The sequence below is a fragment of the Acinonyx jubatus genome, chromosome E4 (assembly GCF_027475565.1).
Source record: "Acinonyx jubatus isolate Ajub_Pintada_27869175 chromosome E4, VMU_Ajub_asm_v1.0, whole genome shotgun sequence".
In the NCBI taxonomy this organism is placed as follows: domain Eukaryota; kingdom Metazoa; phylum Chordata; class Mammalia; order Carnivora; family Felidae; genus Acinonyx; species Acinonyx jubatus.
In genome coordinates, this window is record NC_069395.1 from 64,918,790 (window position 1) to 64,935,156 (window position 16,367).

General features: G+C 44.5%; 1 protein-coding gene across 2 annotated transcripts in view; it reads left to right on the top strand.

Moving 5' to 3' along the window:
- The window catches only part of CNST (consortin, connexin sorting protein), a 115,166-nt gene that overhangs the window by 93,749 nt on the left and 5,050 nt on the right, over positions 1-16,367 (top strand). For both annotated transcript variants that reach the window (XM_027046245.2, XM_027046247.2), the window contains 2 exons: positions 858-1,705; positions 14,979-15,114. In XM_027046245.2, coding sequence (XP_026902046.1) covers positions 858-1,705; positions 14,979-15,114 — 984 coding nt within the window. The remainder of the gene's footprint in view (positions 1-857; positions 1,706-14,978; positions 15,115-16,367) is intronic.

The following is a 16,367-nucleotide window of genomic DNA, read 5'->3' on the forward strand; positions in this document are numbered from 1 at the left end:
TTAAGTTTCTTATTTTGAGAGAGAGAGCATGTGCCCATTAGCAGGGGAGGGGCAGAGAGAGGGAGCGAGAGACTCCAAGCTGTCAGCGCGGAGCCCGACACGGGGCTCGAACTCATGAACTGTGAGCTCACGACCTGGGCCAAAATCAAGGGTCAGACGCTTAACCGACTGAGCCACCCAGACACCCCCCCTTTTTTTTTTTTAACTGAAGGAATGAGGCAGTTATCACCAAGCACAATAAAGCGGAAATGAGAAAGGAAAATGTATCACAGTGCACAGTGTGGGTAGGTTGTGAATAATATTTACAAAGCCATAGCAGTGTGAACATGTGAGTATTGACTTGCTCCAGAATTGTGTTGCACTGTAGCGGGAAGCTAGAGCCAGAGGGGGCAGATTATATATCTTTGGGGGAAAGGAACAGAAAGAACCAGAGAACTGAACCTCTTCCGTGGTGGATAGTGTTTAACACCAAAAAGCCAATAGAAATAACAGTATAAATCTAATGTACAAACATAAGGTGAATGTGAGAGGAAATAGAGCCAGTAAAGTTCAGAAAAATACCTTTTAGCCTTTGAAAAGGGGCTTTTTCGATAATCATGGAGACTAAGTTATTTGTTCATATTCTTAACATTTTTTGAACAATCTCTGTTAATTTCTGTATGTAAAGGGTCACTCACTGACTACCTGGGGTATTTCCTGTGTCTAAGGACACCCGTTAATTCCAGCAGACGCAGCTCCCATTGGAGAGGTGTAGAATTGTGTCGTGTCACACGTACTACTCGTACGTCCTTTCTCTTCCACCCCGTGCAAAGTGTTGTTTTGAACCTTGAAACAACTTGTTTTTTCTTCGTCTGCAGAGAGTGAAACTTGTCTTGGCAGGGAGCCCAGGAGAGCAAGCCCGGAGAGCGGAGGCTGCTGTAATCAGATGGACAGGCAGGCGGATGCCTGGAGCCTTCTGGTAACTGCAGGCAAGGACCACACGGCGGCGGAGCCGCTCTGCCGCGCCCAGGCCGCCCTGGAGCTGCGCGCCCAGCCCCTGGGGGCGGCCGGGAGCAGGTCTGAGGACGCCCGCCAGGGTGACAGCCGCCTGCAGCCGGCTCAGACGGTCGCCTGCCGAGATGCGGCCAAAATAGAAGGCCCCGCCGCGGACCCCGGAGCGTCGCTTCCCAGCGAGTCGATGATCGAGCCCTCGGTCTTCCCAGGCTCTGACCTCACACCACCTGCGTTGAGTTCCGAGGGAAGGTATTCGCAGACTCAGAGAAAGGAGCTCCGTTTGCCACTTAAGGATGCTTCTGAGGCGTTGCCCACGGACCGGCTGGAAAACAGTGAATCAGATGAGCCGCAGCAACCTGATCTCACAGACAGCGATGGAAAATCCCCACAGGGGCCGGCCGGCTCAGAGCGCTCCCAGAGTGTACTTGGTGAGAGCACTGGGGTATCCGACTTAAGCGCAGGGCGTCCAGAGGGAGGGGGGGCTGCCGACGACCGAGTCAGCAAAGAAACCGAAGACTATTTGAACAGCCTCCTACAAGGATGCTTGGAAGATACCGAAGACGCCCTGTCGTGTGAAGACCAAGAGGAAGACTCGGACCTCCTTCCAGATCTTTCTCCTGAGGAAGCCTCCTACAGCCTGCAGGAGAATCTGCCTTCTGACGAGAGCTGTCTTTCCCTTGATGATCTCGCAAAGAGGATAGAGATTGCAGAGGTAAGTTTGGCATTTAACAGAAGCACAGTGAAAAGTCCAATGAAATTCCAGACGCACATCTATGCTAAACAGTGCCTGGTTTGGGGAAATTTTCCCTGGTTTCAGACATGAGAGGAGAATGGACTCAACGTAAACTTTTAATAATTAGTAGTTTTAATTTTTCTGTATGGATCGAATAAAATGACTTCTGATCGCGATGTTTATACTTCAGGAACTTAGTGTATTGCATGCCTCCGGGTACAGTAAGCATTATGAACACCGTTATTTACACTGCTGTGGCTTTTATTTGACAATTCTGGCAATTATGATCAAAACAAGATTCGTTAACAGTCTTGTAAGGAAATCTCATCTTTTTTCCTCAGACACCTAGAAGATAAAATACATACTATTTCTTCGTATTACTAATATATTTTTTTACTTCTTTAAAACAATACAGCAGAACAAAGGAAACATTTAAAAAAATTTTTTTAATATTTACTTATTTTTGAGAGACAGAGACAGAGTACCAGCCAGGGAGGGGCAGAGAGAGAGAGAGAGAGGGAGACATAAAATCCGAAGCAGGCTCCAGGCCCCAAGCTGTCAGCACAGAGCCCGATACGGGGCTTGAACCCACAAGCCACGAGATCATGACCTGAGCCGAAGTCGGATGCTTAACCGACTGAGCCACCCAGGTGCCCCTAAAGGAAACATTTTAAAATACAAGAAGACAAGGAGATACTGGATAGACTTTTAAGCCATTAAGTTGTATGTTGTGAATGTTCTCTTTCTGATTGTATTCGTTTATAAGCTGTAGGTCTGAACAAACTTAATACTTGCTACTTGGCTAAAGCCAAATGTTATAAATAATCCAGAGTTTCAAAGTTTCCCCAAACAGTCATGAAGCTGGTCAAAACAAAACAAACAAAAAAATGGTGGAGAGGATCAAGGTGACCATTCTCCTTTGTTTGATAATACCATTTTTTAAAGCTCAAGAGATCAATAAAGCCATACCCAAACCGAAGCTCCTCGGGAGGGTGGCCCCCTACGAGGAAAGAGCGGAGTCTTATAGTCAGCTGTGGGTCAGAGGTGGACCCCACTAGCTACCAGCCTACAGAGTTACTGTTCACCTCTCTAAGCCCTGTTTCCTCCTCTGAAAATTAGGATACTGACTGCTTTTCTTTTTATTCTTATATATTTTTTCCAAGTAACCTTTTGAGTCCCATGAGTCCCATTTACATCCATTGTTTTCTAATTCTGCATCATGGGGGGGCGGGGGGAGGAAAGGAAGGAGAACTTATAAGTAGAAAATGGAAAAGCAACAGAGCCAGAGTAGGCGGCAAAGCACTCGGGAAAATGGAAGCCGGTGAAAGCTTTCCAAGATAATTAGCTGTTACATTACTGGGCTTCCTTTATTGCCACTTCCAGTCCATTTCCCGTCAACTATTCTTAATTTTTCCTTCACAAAATTAGACAGACTAGTAAAGCACTTGGTCCAGTATTCATTCATTTCTTTTATTTATCTTTTTATTACATTTACAGTCAGTCCTCTATAAACTGTGGTTCTTTCTTGTTAATTTTCTCTTGAAATTATTTAATAGTGCTTAATGAGTGCAGAGTTCTGTTTGTGTCGATGAAAATTTTAGAAGTAGTTACTGGTAGTGGTTGCACACATTGCGAGTGTAATTAATGCCACTGAATTGTTAAAATTGCAGTTACATATTACACTTGAATATATTACACTTGCAGTTATATATTTCTTAAAGTTAAAAAAAATTAACTAGAGGGGCACCCGGCTGGCTCAGCCGTTGGAGTGTGCAGCTCTTGATTTCAGAGTCGTGAGTTCAAGCCCACGCTGGGTGTAGAGATTAGTTACAAAAAAAAAAAAAAAAAAAAAAAAAAAAAAAAAAAAATCCTTAAAAAAAAAAAAGTCTTCATTGAAATAGAATTAAATAGAGCTAGTAGTACAGCACTGGACCCAGTATTCCTTCCCTTGTTTATTTCACCAGGCTTCTGATACAGGGAACTATCAAAACAGAAGTCACACCCCTATTCACATCTAACCAGAATGCCAAAAGGTCACCCTTCTCTGACTGCTGCTTTTCATGCCAGTAGTCAAGATGACCCTGTGGGGAAAAGACGGATGATCTAGTACATCTTCAGGTATAAATAGTGAAGAAGGGTCAGAGCGCCCCTATTGTGTCTCCCCCGCTTATAGAACAATTACAGTGGGGGTTACGGTTGAATTCACGTTGTTTTACAACCGAGTGGGGTGTTCCTTCCTCAAATTCATAATGTTTGTTTTCCTACGTAGGTAACACCTGGTGGATGGTGGAAACTATTTACATTTTAAAGTTGTCTTCCCTGTGAAGTTATTTTTAATACGCGATGGTTCCCTTTCCTAAAATTCTGTTGTTACGTTGTGCTGTTTCAAGAAGCTCAAAAGCTATGTACAATTAACAGAACTAATTTGCAGTCCTGTGATGATTCTGAATACTTTCTTCTCCATTCTGAGGAACAGACTTTAATACATTCTGCCTTACTGTGTCAGGAAAAGAGTTTTTAAAATTTCAAAACTTCTTTTTAATTTTTTTCTAAGTTTATTTATTTTGAGAGGGGGGATGGAGACAGAGAACGAGAGAGCATGTGCACAAGTGGGGAGGGGCAGAGAGAGAGAGAGAGAGAGGGAGGGAGAGAGAATTCCAAGCAGGCTCTGTGCCTGATGAGGGGCTTGATCCCATGAACTGTGAGATATGACCTGAACTGAAATCAAGAGTCAGAAGTTTAACCAGCTGAGCCACCCAAGCTCCCCAGTACAAACTTCTTTTTAATCCAAACACCATTTCGTGCTCTCAGGAGAATTCTATTAAGGATATCTACTGTGAGTCACATGCTGAGGATACAGTGAAGAATCAGATGAACTTCTGGTTTCATCTTTTGGCGGCTTACTTGGGTAATTTTACCCAAATTGTTTTTTAAATATTTTTCATGCTTCCATACTTTTGTGAGAACATGATTTTTTTTTTAATTTTCGTTTATTTATTTATTTTGAGAGAGAGAGCAAATGGGGGAGGGACAGAGAGGGAGAGAGAATCCCAAGCAGGTTCCCTACTGTCCGCACAGAGCCCCCATGTGGGACTCGAACTCCCTAACCGTGAGATCATGACCTGAGCCAAAATCAAGAGTCAGACACTTAAGCGACTGAGCCACGCAGGCGCCCCAGAACATGATTTCTTAATAACTAATACTTAAGAACAGTATTTTTCATGCCCTTTGGAGCCACTGTGGCTGGTCTGCTTTCTTCCACGTGCTGTGCTGTCCTTGCAAGTCCTCTGTTCTCTCTTCCAAACCTCTCTTCTCCCGTAAGTGACTCTGCCCCTCACAGATTTCCTCACCGCTCGTCACTCTTTCGATCTCTGGTTACGGTGGAGTGTGGCGGTACCTTTTATCGCCGCCAGGTTTTCCCTCTTTGCTGGTCTCCCTGCTTTCATTCTCTTGCCACTTCTGCATTGCTCTGCTCTGGCTGCCGCTGAACTTGGCTTTGACAACTGCTGCCAGCCCAGCGGGAGTGTTTGCCGTGTCTTTTAAGCAATTAGGTTCATCACATCAAACGAAATAATTTACACAAAATCTCCTACTAGAGACCTAAAAATATCTACACTAATTTGGTTCAGAAATGTAGAGACTGTATAAATGAAACTTTTCTGGGTTCGAGAAGCATTTTTAAATCCAGAATAACTTTGCTCAGTAAAATTATAGCTTAGTATCCAAAGCACTAATAATATTCTTTCTTTTGTAAAAAAGAGCATGACACACTCTCACCAAAAGTACAACCTGCACTGTTTTTAAAAAGCTTCAAGGGGTGCCTGGGTGGCTCCATCAGTTGAGCATCTGACCAGGCCATGATCTTGCCGTTTGTGGGTTCGAGCCCCACATTGGGCTCTGTGCTGACAGCTCGGAGCCTGGAGCCTGCTTCAGATTCCGTGTCTCTCTGCCCCTCCCCTGCTCACGCTCTGTCTCTCTCTGTCCCAGCTCGTACTCTGTCTGTCTCTCTCAAAAATAAATAAACATATTAAAAAAAAGAAAACATAAGAGGCTTCAAAAACATTTATGCTCGTTTCATAAATTTTTAACATAAAAAGTTTACCACATGTACAGGGTCCGTGAGGCAGAGAGAGATTCACTCTCTTGTTCCCTCCTCAGTAATTTTATGTGACTTCTTTGTGTGCCATGACATTGCAGATACAGTGGCTAAAAATTCAGATGGGGACACTGTGCGTATAAAGCCTGCATTTCAACAGTTGTCCTACTGCAAGAGTTATCTGTTTGCTGAATTTGACTCTCCCAGTTTGGGGCGGGGGGGAGGTGAAATTTTATTGCGATACTCATAATATTCCAACATGATTATTTTAATGTCAGGACCCAAACTCCCTTTACCCAAGGAGCTTGTAAGTCATTGCCAAGAAATCATTGATTTGCTTGGGTCTGGAACCTGGGAACATTGTATTATTTTCTCTTGAAACTCTCAGCTCTTCACAGCATAAGAAATATGTTATTCAAATTCAAGGTAGCATCATGATCCAACCCCATATAGCTAATAAAAGTCTACTCAGCCTGTAGTAGATTGTTCCATGAGGGAGTGGGGGTGAGGATGTTGTTTGTTTCCTGAATAAGTGACAGTCACAGCAAATATTGGGTACATTTTATGAAAATTAATCTGTCTTTTCACATTGAAAATAATCATAGTATGTCCTTCAAGAGATTCCCTTTGGGAACACATTTTAGCAGCATGATACGCCGAATGGAGTAAACCATTCATTTTTCTTCATTAATATGTACCTGTGTAGTCTATTTGTGGGGATGTCGTATGTCCACAAAACTATATTAAATGCTTCAGATACAACTGATACTTGTTTTTAGAAATAATTCAGAATGTGGTAGCCGGGGAGGAAGCCACATTGCCACTGCTAGGGACTCTAAAAAGTTTTTAATCTGAAAGAGGGCAAAACATGTTCCCTGCTCTGTCTGTATTGGCAACATTTGCTTCGATATCTTCAGGTCTGCCCGTGTCCCAGGAAACAAAATAGGGGAGGACACAACCTAGACCTTTCCGATGGGGAGAATGATGGCAACTCAAAATTGCTGTTGGGCTTATCTTCAGAGAAGCTGTCTAAACAAAGTGACTTTTGTGCAGCCTTCCTGTCTGTGTCTTGGCTAGATCGCTGGCATCGGGGAAGTTAGGCGAAGATGAGCCATCGTGTTAACTCCTTATGGAGTCAGATGGGAGGCCAGGACCAAGCTGCAGCCTTTTATGAAATCGTGGGGCTAGCTGTTCATGGATCCTGGACAAAGGAGCGTTTTAGGAATGGCAATCATGGCTGTTCTGCCCGGAACGGCCCTTTTGGGGGGAGCAGGGCAAATCCAGCTTTCTCCCAGTGGAGGAAATGCAGTCTTGCAACCACAGAAGAGGGTTCATGGAAAATGGTTCGTCCAGGATTGATGCCAGAGTCTCCAGAGGCTCCTGAGGGTTATCCAGGGATGACCTACCTTTTCTTTGTGCCAGATGGCCTCATCTTTGCCTTTCCTTTTTATCCTGCCCTCGAAGCCTCCTCATTAGTGCGTTACTGCACTTGCTTGTCGGGTCTCTTGCACTTGGCTTCTTCTCTTTTCCACGTAATCATCCTTTCAGTTTACATCGTCACTGCCTCTTCTTGGACTTTTGCAATAGCTCCTTAGTAAGTTTCCCCATCCCTCGTGTCACCTTGTCTCTCCCTCCAAATGGTCTTACATTTGCACTGTCTAAATTTGGGGTCTCAAACTGATACCCCAAGGGGCCAATCAGGTACTAGAAGTAAATTAATGACTTCATCTGTCGAGAGAAGGGGGAGGTCCCCAGGCCTCATCTGGAGGTACCCACCTTCGTAAAACACTATGGATGCCATCAAGCACAGCTGAGGGTCTGGGTCTAACACAGTCAGTTGAAACCTCTGTTGTGAAGTGGTATTTTTTGCCCTGTCAGTCTCTTCCCACGACTCCATTGGCTCCGTAGAAAGGCTGTCTATGTGGCTCGGTATTCAGGACACTTGGTAGCTGGCCCACTCCAGCTTCCCGGCATGCCCCCTGCTGTCCCTTTGCGCTCACCCTGCACTGTGCTCAGTTGGCCTCTGCATCCCAGATGCACTCAGGCCTGGTCACCTCTGATCTTTACCTTCTGTGTTAGGGTGCCCTGGAGTGAGGAACCTCCTTTCTACATATTCATTTTTTAATTTTTTTTATGTTTATTTATTTTTGAGAGAGAGAGAGACAGAACATGAGCAGGGGAGGGACAGAGAGAGAGACAGGGAATCCGAAGCAGGCTCCGAGCCATCAGCACAGAGCCCCATGCGGAGCTTTGAACCCACAGACTGTGAGATCATGACCTGAGCTAAAGTCGGACACTTCACGGACTGAGCCCCCCAGGCGCCCCATCCTTTCTACATATTTATGTCTTGCTTACCTCAAGATCTAAGTCCGTGCCCTTTTTGTGGGTGGAGTGCCCAGGACAGCGCCTGGCTCACAGTCAGTCCTCAGTGAATGTTGGCTGCTGCCATTATTCCTTGATCCCTGAGCTCTTTAGTGTTTATTCCTTCCAGACTGCTCTGCACCTCAAACAAGGGAGGGGCTTGAGCATCATCCCTCCTGAAGTCTTGTCTAGGACTGTCCTCTTTCTCCATTATCATAGGGCACACAGCAGTCTTCTACAGACTCATTGCAAACCCCTGATGGGTGGGGATCCTGTTAAATACATTTTTGTATTTTCTGCAAAGCCAACACACAGTGTTGTCAATAACAGTCACCTACACAGGGCAAGGTTTTGTTTTTAAACCTAGTTTACTTAGAAAAATAACCTTTAAAAGACATACTTAATTTTGATTATTTTAAAGGAAAAATCTGTTATCCAAATTAAGTATAAGCTAGGTGCTGTTTATATGTAAACTGCTCATCTGTGTATTCATTTTCTCTTTGGCATATTTGTTAAACGCCTACCATATTCTAGAAACTGAGGACACACCAGTGAACACAGGTCAGGTCCCTGCTCTTGTGAAGCTTACTCTCTAGAGGGAGTGACACATAATAAGTAAGTTCACATAAAAATGAACAACGTAGGGGGCACCTGGGCAGCTCAGTCGATTAAGCTTCTGACTTCAGTTCAGGTCATGATCTCACCGTCCCTGGGTTCCAGCCCTGGGCTGGAGTCGGGCTCTGTGCTGACAACTGGGAGCCCGGAGCCTGCTTCAGATTCTGCGTCTCCCTCTCTTTCTGCCCCTTTCCCACTTATGCTCTGTGTCTCTCTCAAAAATAAACATTTAAAAACAATTTAAAAAAACAACATAGGCTCAGATCTTGGTAAGGGCCGTGTGCTGACATCTCAACAGGGTGGGGGAGCGAGATGGACAGAGCTGGCAGGCAGGGTGGAGGAAGGCACTGGGAGAGCGGGGCACAGAGAACGGAGAAGAAGGAACTGCAGGGTGTTCCGGGTGAAGAGGAGGCTGAAGCTGGGAACCCGCAGGGCCTCTGGGCCAGGATAAGGAGCTGGAATTGAATTGAAACGGAGGTTGAATGCCATGATTTTGAGCAGCAGGTGTGACCTGATCTGCTTCCTGGCTGTTCCGTGGAGACTAGAATGTCCGGGGGCGGGGCCAAAGAAGGGAGACCGGTCAGGTTAGTGGCTTGGTTGAGGTGAGAAGCAGTGCAGGATCGGGTCAGGGTAGCAGGGGGGTGTGGTGAAGGTGCACTTTTGAAGGAGAACAGACAGGACTCGCTCATAGAGTAGATTCGGGTGGGGCTGGAAGCAGCAGTTTGGAGGGGAAGAAAATCAAGTGTTTTGGAGTCTGTTTATTTCAACAGTTGACTGGGGGTTAAAAAGTGGAGTGGTTCTTGACATTCTTACCATTTCTTTTCCTATTCTGTACTTATTAAAGCGTCCTGTTATGCAAACAAAAACAAATTACAAAAACACGAGGTAGTGCCTTACCTAGAAACTCAGAGACATTATTTTTTAAAAAAGCCTTTCTCCTTTCAAAACCACTCTTTTAAAAGTTCAACATTGACCTGCTTCGTCATTATTTTGTTCCTCTTTTGTTTTTATTTTTTTTTTTTAATGTTTATTTATTTTTTGACAGAGAGAGACAGAGCATGAGTGGAAGGGCAGAGAGAGGGAGGGAGACACAGAATCAGAAGCAGGCTCCAGGCTCCCAGCTCTAAGCACAGAGCCCGGCGCAGGGCTCGAACCCACGATCCGTGAGATCATAACCTGAGCCGAAGTCAGACACTTAACTGACTGAGCCACCCAGGCGCCCCGATTCTGTCCCTCCTTTTTGCGCTGTCCACATCGCACTGTTCTAACGCACGTCCTGGGATAGGAGGTCACCATTGTGTTCTTCCTGGATGATGGCTTTCCTCCATATAGCTGCCTCCTCCTGCTCCAGCTGTGACTTGTTACATTACTTTGCTGTATTAGAAGCCATGACATTAATCTACTTGCAGATTAATTGCACGACCCAAAAGATCTTTCATCCACCCGTCTCCTCCCCCATGTCTCTAAATCAATGGATTTGGCCATTAGTTTAAGTATCTCTTAATTGGGGTGATGTGTAAGATAAGGATTTGTTGCTAGAGATAGAAAATACTCTCGAAAGACCAAAGCACCTGATTAGGTTTATTTGAAAATCGTGTTCATCTCACTTTAATTGTAATATGTAACAGACTATATGCAGCCAAATTTTAATAGCCCTAGAAAATAAGATCTTTTCATGTAAAGGAAATGGCAGGAGGTTTAATGAGTGTGTATTCAAACTCTGCCGGTAACTGGTGCTACAAGGTAGGCGGGTTAGGTTAGCTGTCTGAGCATGGCCTGTTTTGTAAAAGGGGACCAATAACGCCTACGTAACGGAGTTGTGAAGACTGTGTACAGATTCACTGAATTATGCCTCTTATTCCATAAAGTGTCCCGATTCACAAAATAAGGGTTCTTATTATGGACCCCAAGTCTAAAGGAACAGGCAGGGAACGTTGCTTATTCCTTCAGTGAAAGTGGCATTGAAGTTGACACGTGCTTCTAGAGTGAAATCACTGGCACTTAAGCTACTTATGATACGCTAATATGATTTGTGAATGTTAATTCTCAAGTTAGAAACTGTGTGTTCCTGCTCCAGATTCACCAGCCTTGAAGTTCTGGATTGAGCAAGCCTATATCATTAAAAGGATATTATCTGGTATCTGTTTTCTCCTTTAATCTTGTGAGGAGGCAGTTTAACGGGAAGGCCTCTCTGAATGTTTTTCTTGTCACGTTAGGATTTACTGTGCCAAGAGAGTTGCAAAATAATTTTATTTTTTCGACTAGCTAATTCTTAAAATGCTATGTGGGCTGATCATTGATATTTGAGGGGAAGTGCAGAAGAACTATTTATTTGCAAATATACAGACTAGGCCAGATGGATGTCTTGTTTTGTTTTTGTTCTTAATTCTGCACTTATTCATAGAGCACCACCAGTGACAATTACATTAATTACAGCGTACACATTCCTTTTGTTCTCAGTGGAAGCGCTGTTCTATTTTGGCTGGATAGGAAAGGAATTTGGTAATTGAAGTGGGAAACTAAATTTGGTTCTTAAAGCTTTATTTTTTCAAGATTAAGAAATTAACCTTTTTAATGCCGACATTATGGAAAAGAGGGGGGGAAAGGCATACAAACTTTTTTTAGGGGAGTTTGGAGAAGACACATTTCTTGGTGTCCGAAATCAACTTCTCTGCCTGCTTCGAAACACTTGGCAGTCTTTTGAGTGAGACCCCAAACTAAGACCCTGACCTTGTTTTGGCTTACTTGACTTTGTACCATTAATTTTTCTTTTAATGTTTATTTATTTTTGAGAGAGAAAGAGTGTGAGCAGGGGAGGGGATGAGAGAGAGGGAGACACAGGCGGCTCCTGGCTCTGAGCTGTCAGCACAGAGCCTGTCGTGGGTCCCGAATCCACAGACCTTGAGATCATGACCTGACCTGAGCTGGAGTCAGACGCCTAACTGACTGAGCCACCCAGGTGCCCCAACTTTGTACCATTAGTCTAAAAAAACTCTGCCAAAGTTGTTTCTTAAACTTGTTATGTTTGACTGCCTTGGTGTGGGAGGTAGAATTTCTGTGCTGGGGGTAGAGTCTAAGACCCCTGCCCCAAACTCTTGCCAGAACAGAAAGGACCACACCCACCTGTCTTCAGAGTTTCCCCCTTGGCCTGCGTCTCCTGCACCTAAACTCGGTCCTAGCATCCCTTGCTCTGTATCTGTAGACTACAGGACTACAGGGCAATTGGAAAAGAAAGATCCCTGGAGAAGGTCCCTCAGCAAGGCTGAAAGGAAATAATGGAAGAGGGCACACTCCCTCACTTCAGACGCTGGGCCCAGCCTGCTGAAAGAAACAGGTTTTGGTGGGAGAGAAAAAGGAAAGTATAAGGTGTGGTTAGATTTTTAGCCAAGAATTAAGGGTTGGGTGGTGGAGGGTGTCAAAACAAAAATGTTGGCCCATCTCACACAACTGTAATTTCTTCCCTCTTCCAAAAATCTGCCAAAGTTCACCGCCACCCATAGTAAATAAGGAGCGGGGAGCCAGTTAAGGAAGGCTTGCATTACTTACCTGGGTGACTTCCGGGCACATACCCCAGATTAGGCCAGGCGGGGGTTGAAGTAGCAACCTGACAGCCGGTGCACCATGGCTGGCTGCAGGGTCTCAGATGCACATCTGTGTCTTTCCAGAGGATGTCACCTTGAGTTTCACCTCATCTTTCAACATACTTTTATTCATATTCACTGTCTTTTGATTTATGATTTGAGTCTGTTTCTTGAATTGATAGATTCAAAATTCATATCACAAAGATATAAAGGTAAACGTAATGCCATTCTGGGGCTCATCTCACAATTCTTTTTTTTTTTTCTTTTTAATGTTTGTTTATTTTTGAGAGAGAGAGAGAGACAGAGCATGAGTGGGGGAGGGGCGAGAGAAAGAGAGAATCCGAAGCAGGCTCCAGGCTCTGAGCTGTCAGCATGGAGCCCGACACGGGGCTTGAACTCATGAACCAGTGAGATCATGATCTCGGCCAGAGTCTGGCGCTCAACCAACTTAGCCACCCAGGTGCCCCCCCCCCCCCCCAATTATTCTTAATACGATTGTTTTTTCCCTGGTAGTTAAAGCGACTTGAAAACACCTATGGTGAGTGAATTCACTGTTGGTAAATGTACGACTTTATTTTATGCAGACAATAGATAGTGAATGAGTCTCTGAAAATTCCCTTAGTTTTTTTACATTTACTAAAAATAAAAACAGCAGTGATACATCATTGGTCGTCATATGGCCATTAAAACTCGTTTCCATTTTCCATTTCTCGCTCTTCAGAAACTTCTCGGTTTCAACATGGTACTTGTAAAATCATTTTTCTTTGTTGCATAAAGGGGCTCTTTTAACGTTGTATAAAGGGATGTTTAACGTCATTGCTTTCTAAAGAAACATTTGAAAGACCATTCTTTCGCATGTTTGTACTTTCCATTTTAATGTCACTAAAGTGCTTTAGTTTCCTCAGAAGAAAGACATCATCCGAAATACCCATTTCCTATAAAAAGATTAAATTGCTAACATTGATTTTTTTTTTTTTTTTCTTTTTGAGATAATGGTTTCTGTAGACGCACGTTCAGGGAAGCTCAGAGATTATATTGAGTTATTTGGCCCTAAAAGCCTTGAGTTATAAAAAGAACGAACAGAATCAGTAGTATTTATGCATAGCACATTAGCAGAGATGGCTGGCTGGAACGGGAAATCGTATTAAGGATTCTATGCCATCGATCAGATAAATGACGTGACTGGCAGTCCTCAGCCTCCAGTGACCTGACACCAGCGAGGTATCATCTGGCAACACACTGACATCTGTAGTGTTAGGCCCACAATGCCCACCTGTGTCATCACCTGCAGCCTGTCCAAGCAGGCCAGCTCACAAGTTCACTTCTTTGAATCAACCTGCTGCTTGGAGGGGGGCTGCCTCTGCTTCCCAGTCTGGCTCTACCGACTGATCCCCTTCTCCCTATACCGCGGAACTTCTTTAACTCCTAAATGGCAAGAGTTTTTGCTTTTGTCTTTGTTCCCAAATAAGGGGTGGGGCGGAGGCAGGAGAGGGGTCTCCAGAGGAAAGCAGAGGCATTTAGAAAGGAGTTGGGGTGGGGGGGACAAGAGATACTAGCAAACTCCAAATATTAAACATTTGAGACTTCAGGGTCCGTTGCGGCCACTCAGTTCCGCTGTCGTAGCAGCCCTACACAGTGTGTGGGTGAATCGGCTTGACTGTATTCTGATTCAGTGTTATTGACAAAAAAAAAAAAAAGCAGGGGCCTTTGGCCCACCACCCATAGTTTGCCAAACTCTGTATATTCCAAAGTGCACATCCCTGGGAAATTGGCTCTGAGATATTCCAGAAGAGAAGCCCTTAATATATTTTGGGCAGCAGAGCATCATTTTATAAATAACATAGTTTCGCAGAGGGACTGAGCTTAGCACTCATTTTGATGTTAAAAGTTGGCATCGGGGCACCTGGCTGGTTCAGTCTGTAGAGCACTCAACTCAGTCTCGGGTTCCTGAGTTCATGGCATCAAATATATTTTGAGTCTCACACGTTCATTTCTTTTTTTAATGTTTGTTTATTTTTGAGAGCGAGCACAAGCAGGGGAGGGGCAGAGAGAGGGGGAGACCTAGAATCCGAAGCAGGCCCCAAGCTTTGAGCTGCCAGCACAGAGCTGGATGTGGGGCCCGAGCCCACAAACTGTGAGATCATGACCTGAGCCGAAGTTGGGCGTTCCACCGACTGAGCCACCCAGGCGCCCCTCACATGTTCATTACTTAAAAATTGCTGGTGAGTGAAAAACGAAGTGTTGGACCATCAGCCTCTGTTATAAAACAAAACCCAGCACTCGTGATTAAGCAGACAGGGGCCGTGAGTGATCATCTCACAGACACCCTGCCTGGAACGTGGAGCCAAGAGCCGTGCCGGGCCCAGTCCCCTGCGCCCTGCATCAGGTCCCCCGGCCCTGGGAGTGGTTGGGGGCTGTGTTTTCACACGTGTGTATTTGGCAGTCATCTGCATAAAGTAAAAGCGTTATTATAACGATTCTGATGATCAGTTGTGATGTTTTTTTTTCTGTAGGAGTTGGATAAACCTACCATAGAAATGCAAATACCTGTTGGATGGAATTAGACTTTTTACCGTTACATGTAAACTCTCTCTGACAGGTTGTTCCTGCGGAAGGACTGGTCTCTATATTAAAGAAGAGGAATGATAGTGTAGGAGGCCGTCCTGCCCAGATGCAGCAGAAACCATCGAAACGAAGAGTGAGGTTCCAGGAAATAGACGATGGCTTAGATCAAGGTAAAGCACCCGGGGCTCCCTCTAGCACGGAGCTGGCTCTCGGTGTCGCTTGAAAGAGTGGGTCAGACATGGGAGCGTGTTTGGTAATAGGATTTGTAAAAGGACACACGTACTTAGTCACTTTATATTCTGTAAAGAAACACGTAGAATCAAGCAATCATCACCTCTTCCCTCATTCCTGAGCCTTTTGTTCAAATAAGTGAGCAAGCAAGTTGTAAAATTCAACGCATGGTCTCCCTGTCTCACATACATTGTGTTTGGAGCTCATTTTCAATTTCCTGTTTTATACGTTTTTTTAAATTATTTTTTAAATTGCTTTTTAACATTCATTTATTTATTTTTGAGAGAGAGAAAAAGCACGAGGGGGAGAGGTGCAGAGAGAGAGGGAAAACAAGAATCCCAATCGGGCTCCACGCTGTCAGCACACAGCCCGACACGGGGCTCGAACTCGTGATCTGTGAGATCATGACCCGAACTGAAATCCAGAGTCAGACACTTAACGGACTTAGCCACCCAGGTGCCCCCAATACTTTATTTATTTTTTTCTTTTAAGTGAGCCTGCTGTTGTCTTTTTTTTTCAGAGGCAGTTAATACTCCTTTTTTGTAGGTCTGAGAAATGTTTATGGGTTACAAGTATATTCCCTGGTGATTTTTTTCTTGGCTCGATAGACGAAGTGCCTCTGGACGGCGCGTTTACACTGTTGCTGTTGTTTACTTTTCCCTCCTGGGCTTGTATTTAAGGTAGTTGCTAAGTTTACGGAAGGCCGAGGTAAATAAGGATGAGAGGAAATATAGCCAAGAACCTGTCGTTGTACTTCTCAAGTTTATAAAACAACTGCATTGTTACGAATAACAGTGTAAGCCTGTCCATACACCTTCCAAGTATGACATAAAGGGATAGCGATAGAGGTTTCTAGAGTTTTACAGTAGAAAGCTTCTAATTTACACTTACAGAGGAACCTCAGAAATAATCTGTTCCCATCCCTCATTTCACCTCTGCACCTTGCTTGTAACCACCCGAGTCTTCACTGGATACAGTGCTAAGCTCTGCATGAATGACACTGAATCGTTGCTTACCAGGAGGAGCCCTGGATTTACAGATGACATTCATTCGTCCGCACTCAGTGGCCATCTCGTCTCTAAACCAGGCCACTCCGCTGGTGCCTTGCGGCCCCCAGGGTGACTGTGCCTCTCTAAACAGTTTCAATGCATGTTGATAAAACAAACAGGACAGGTGTTTTAAAATATACTGC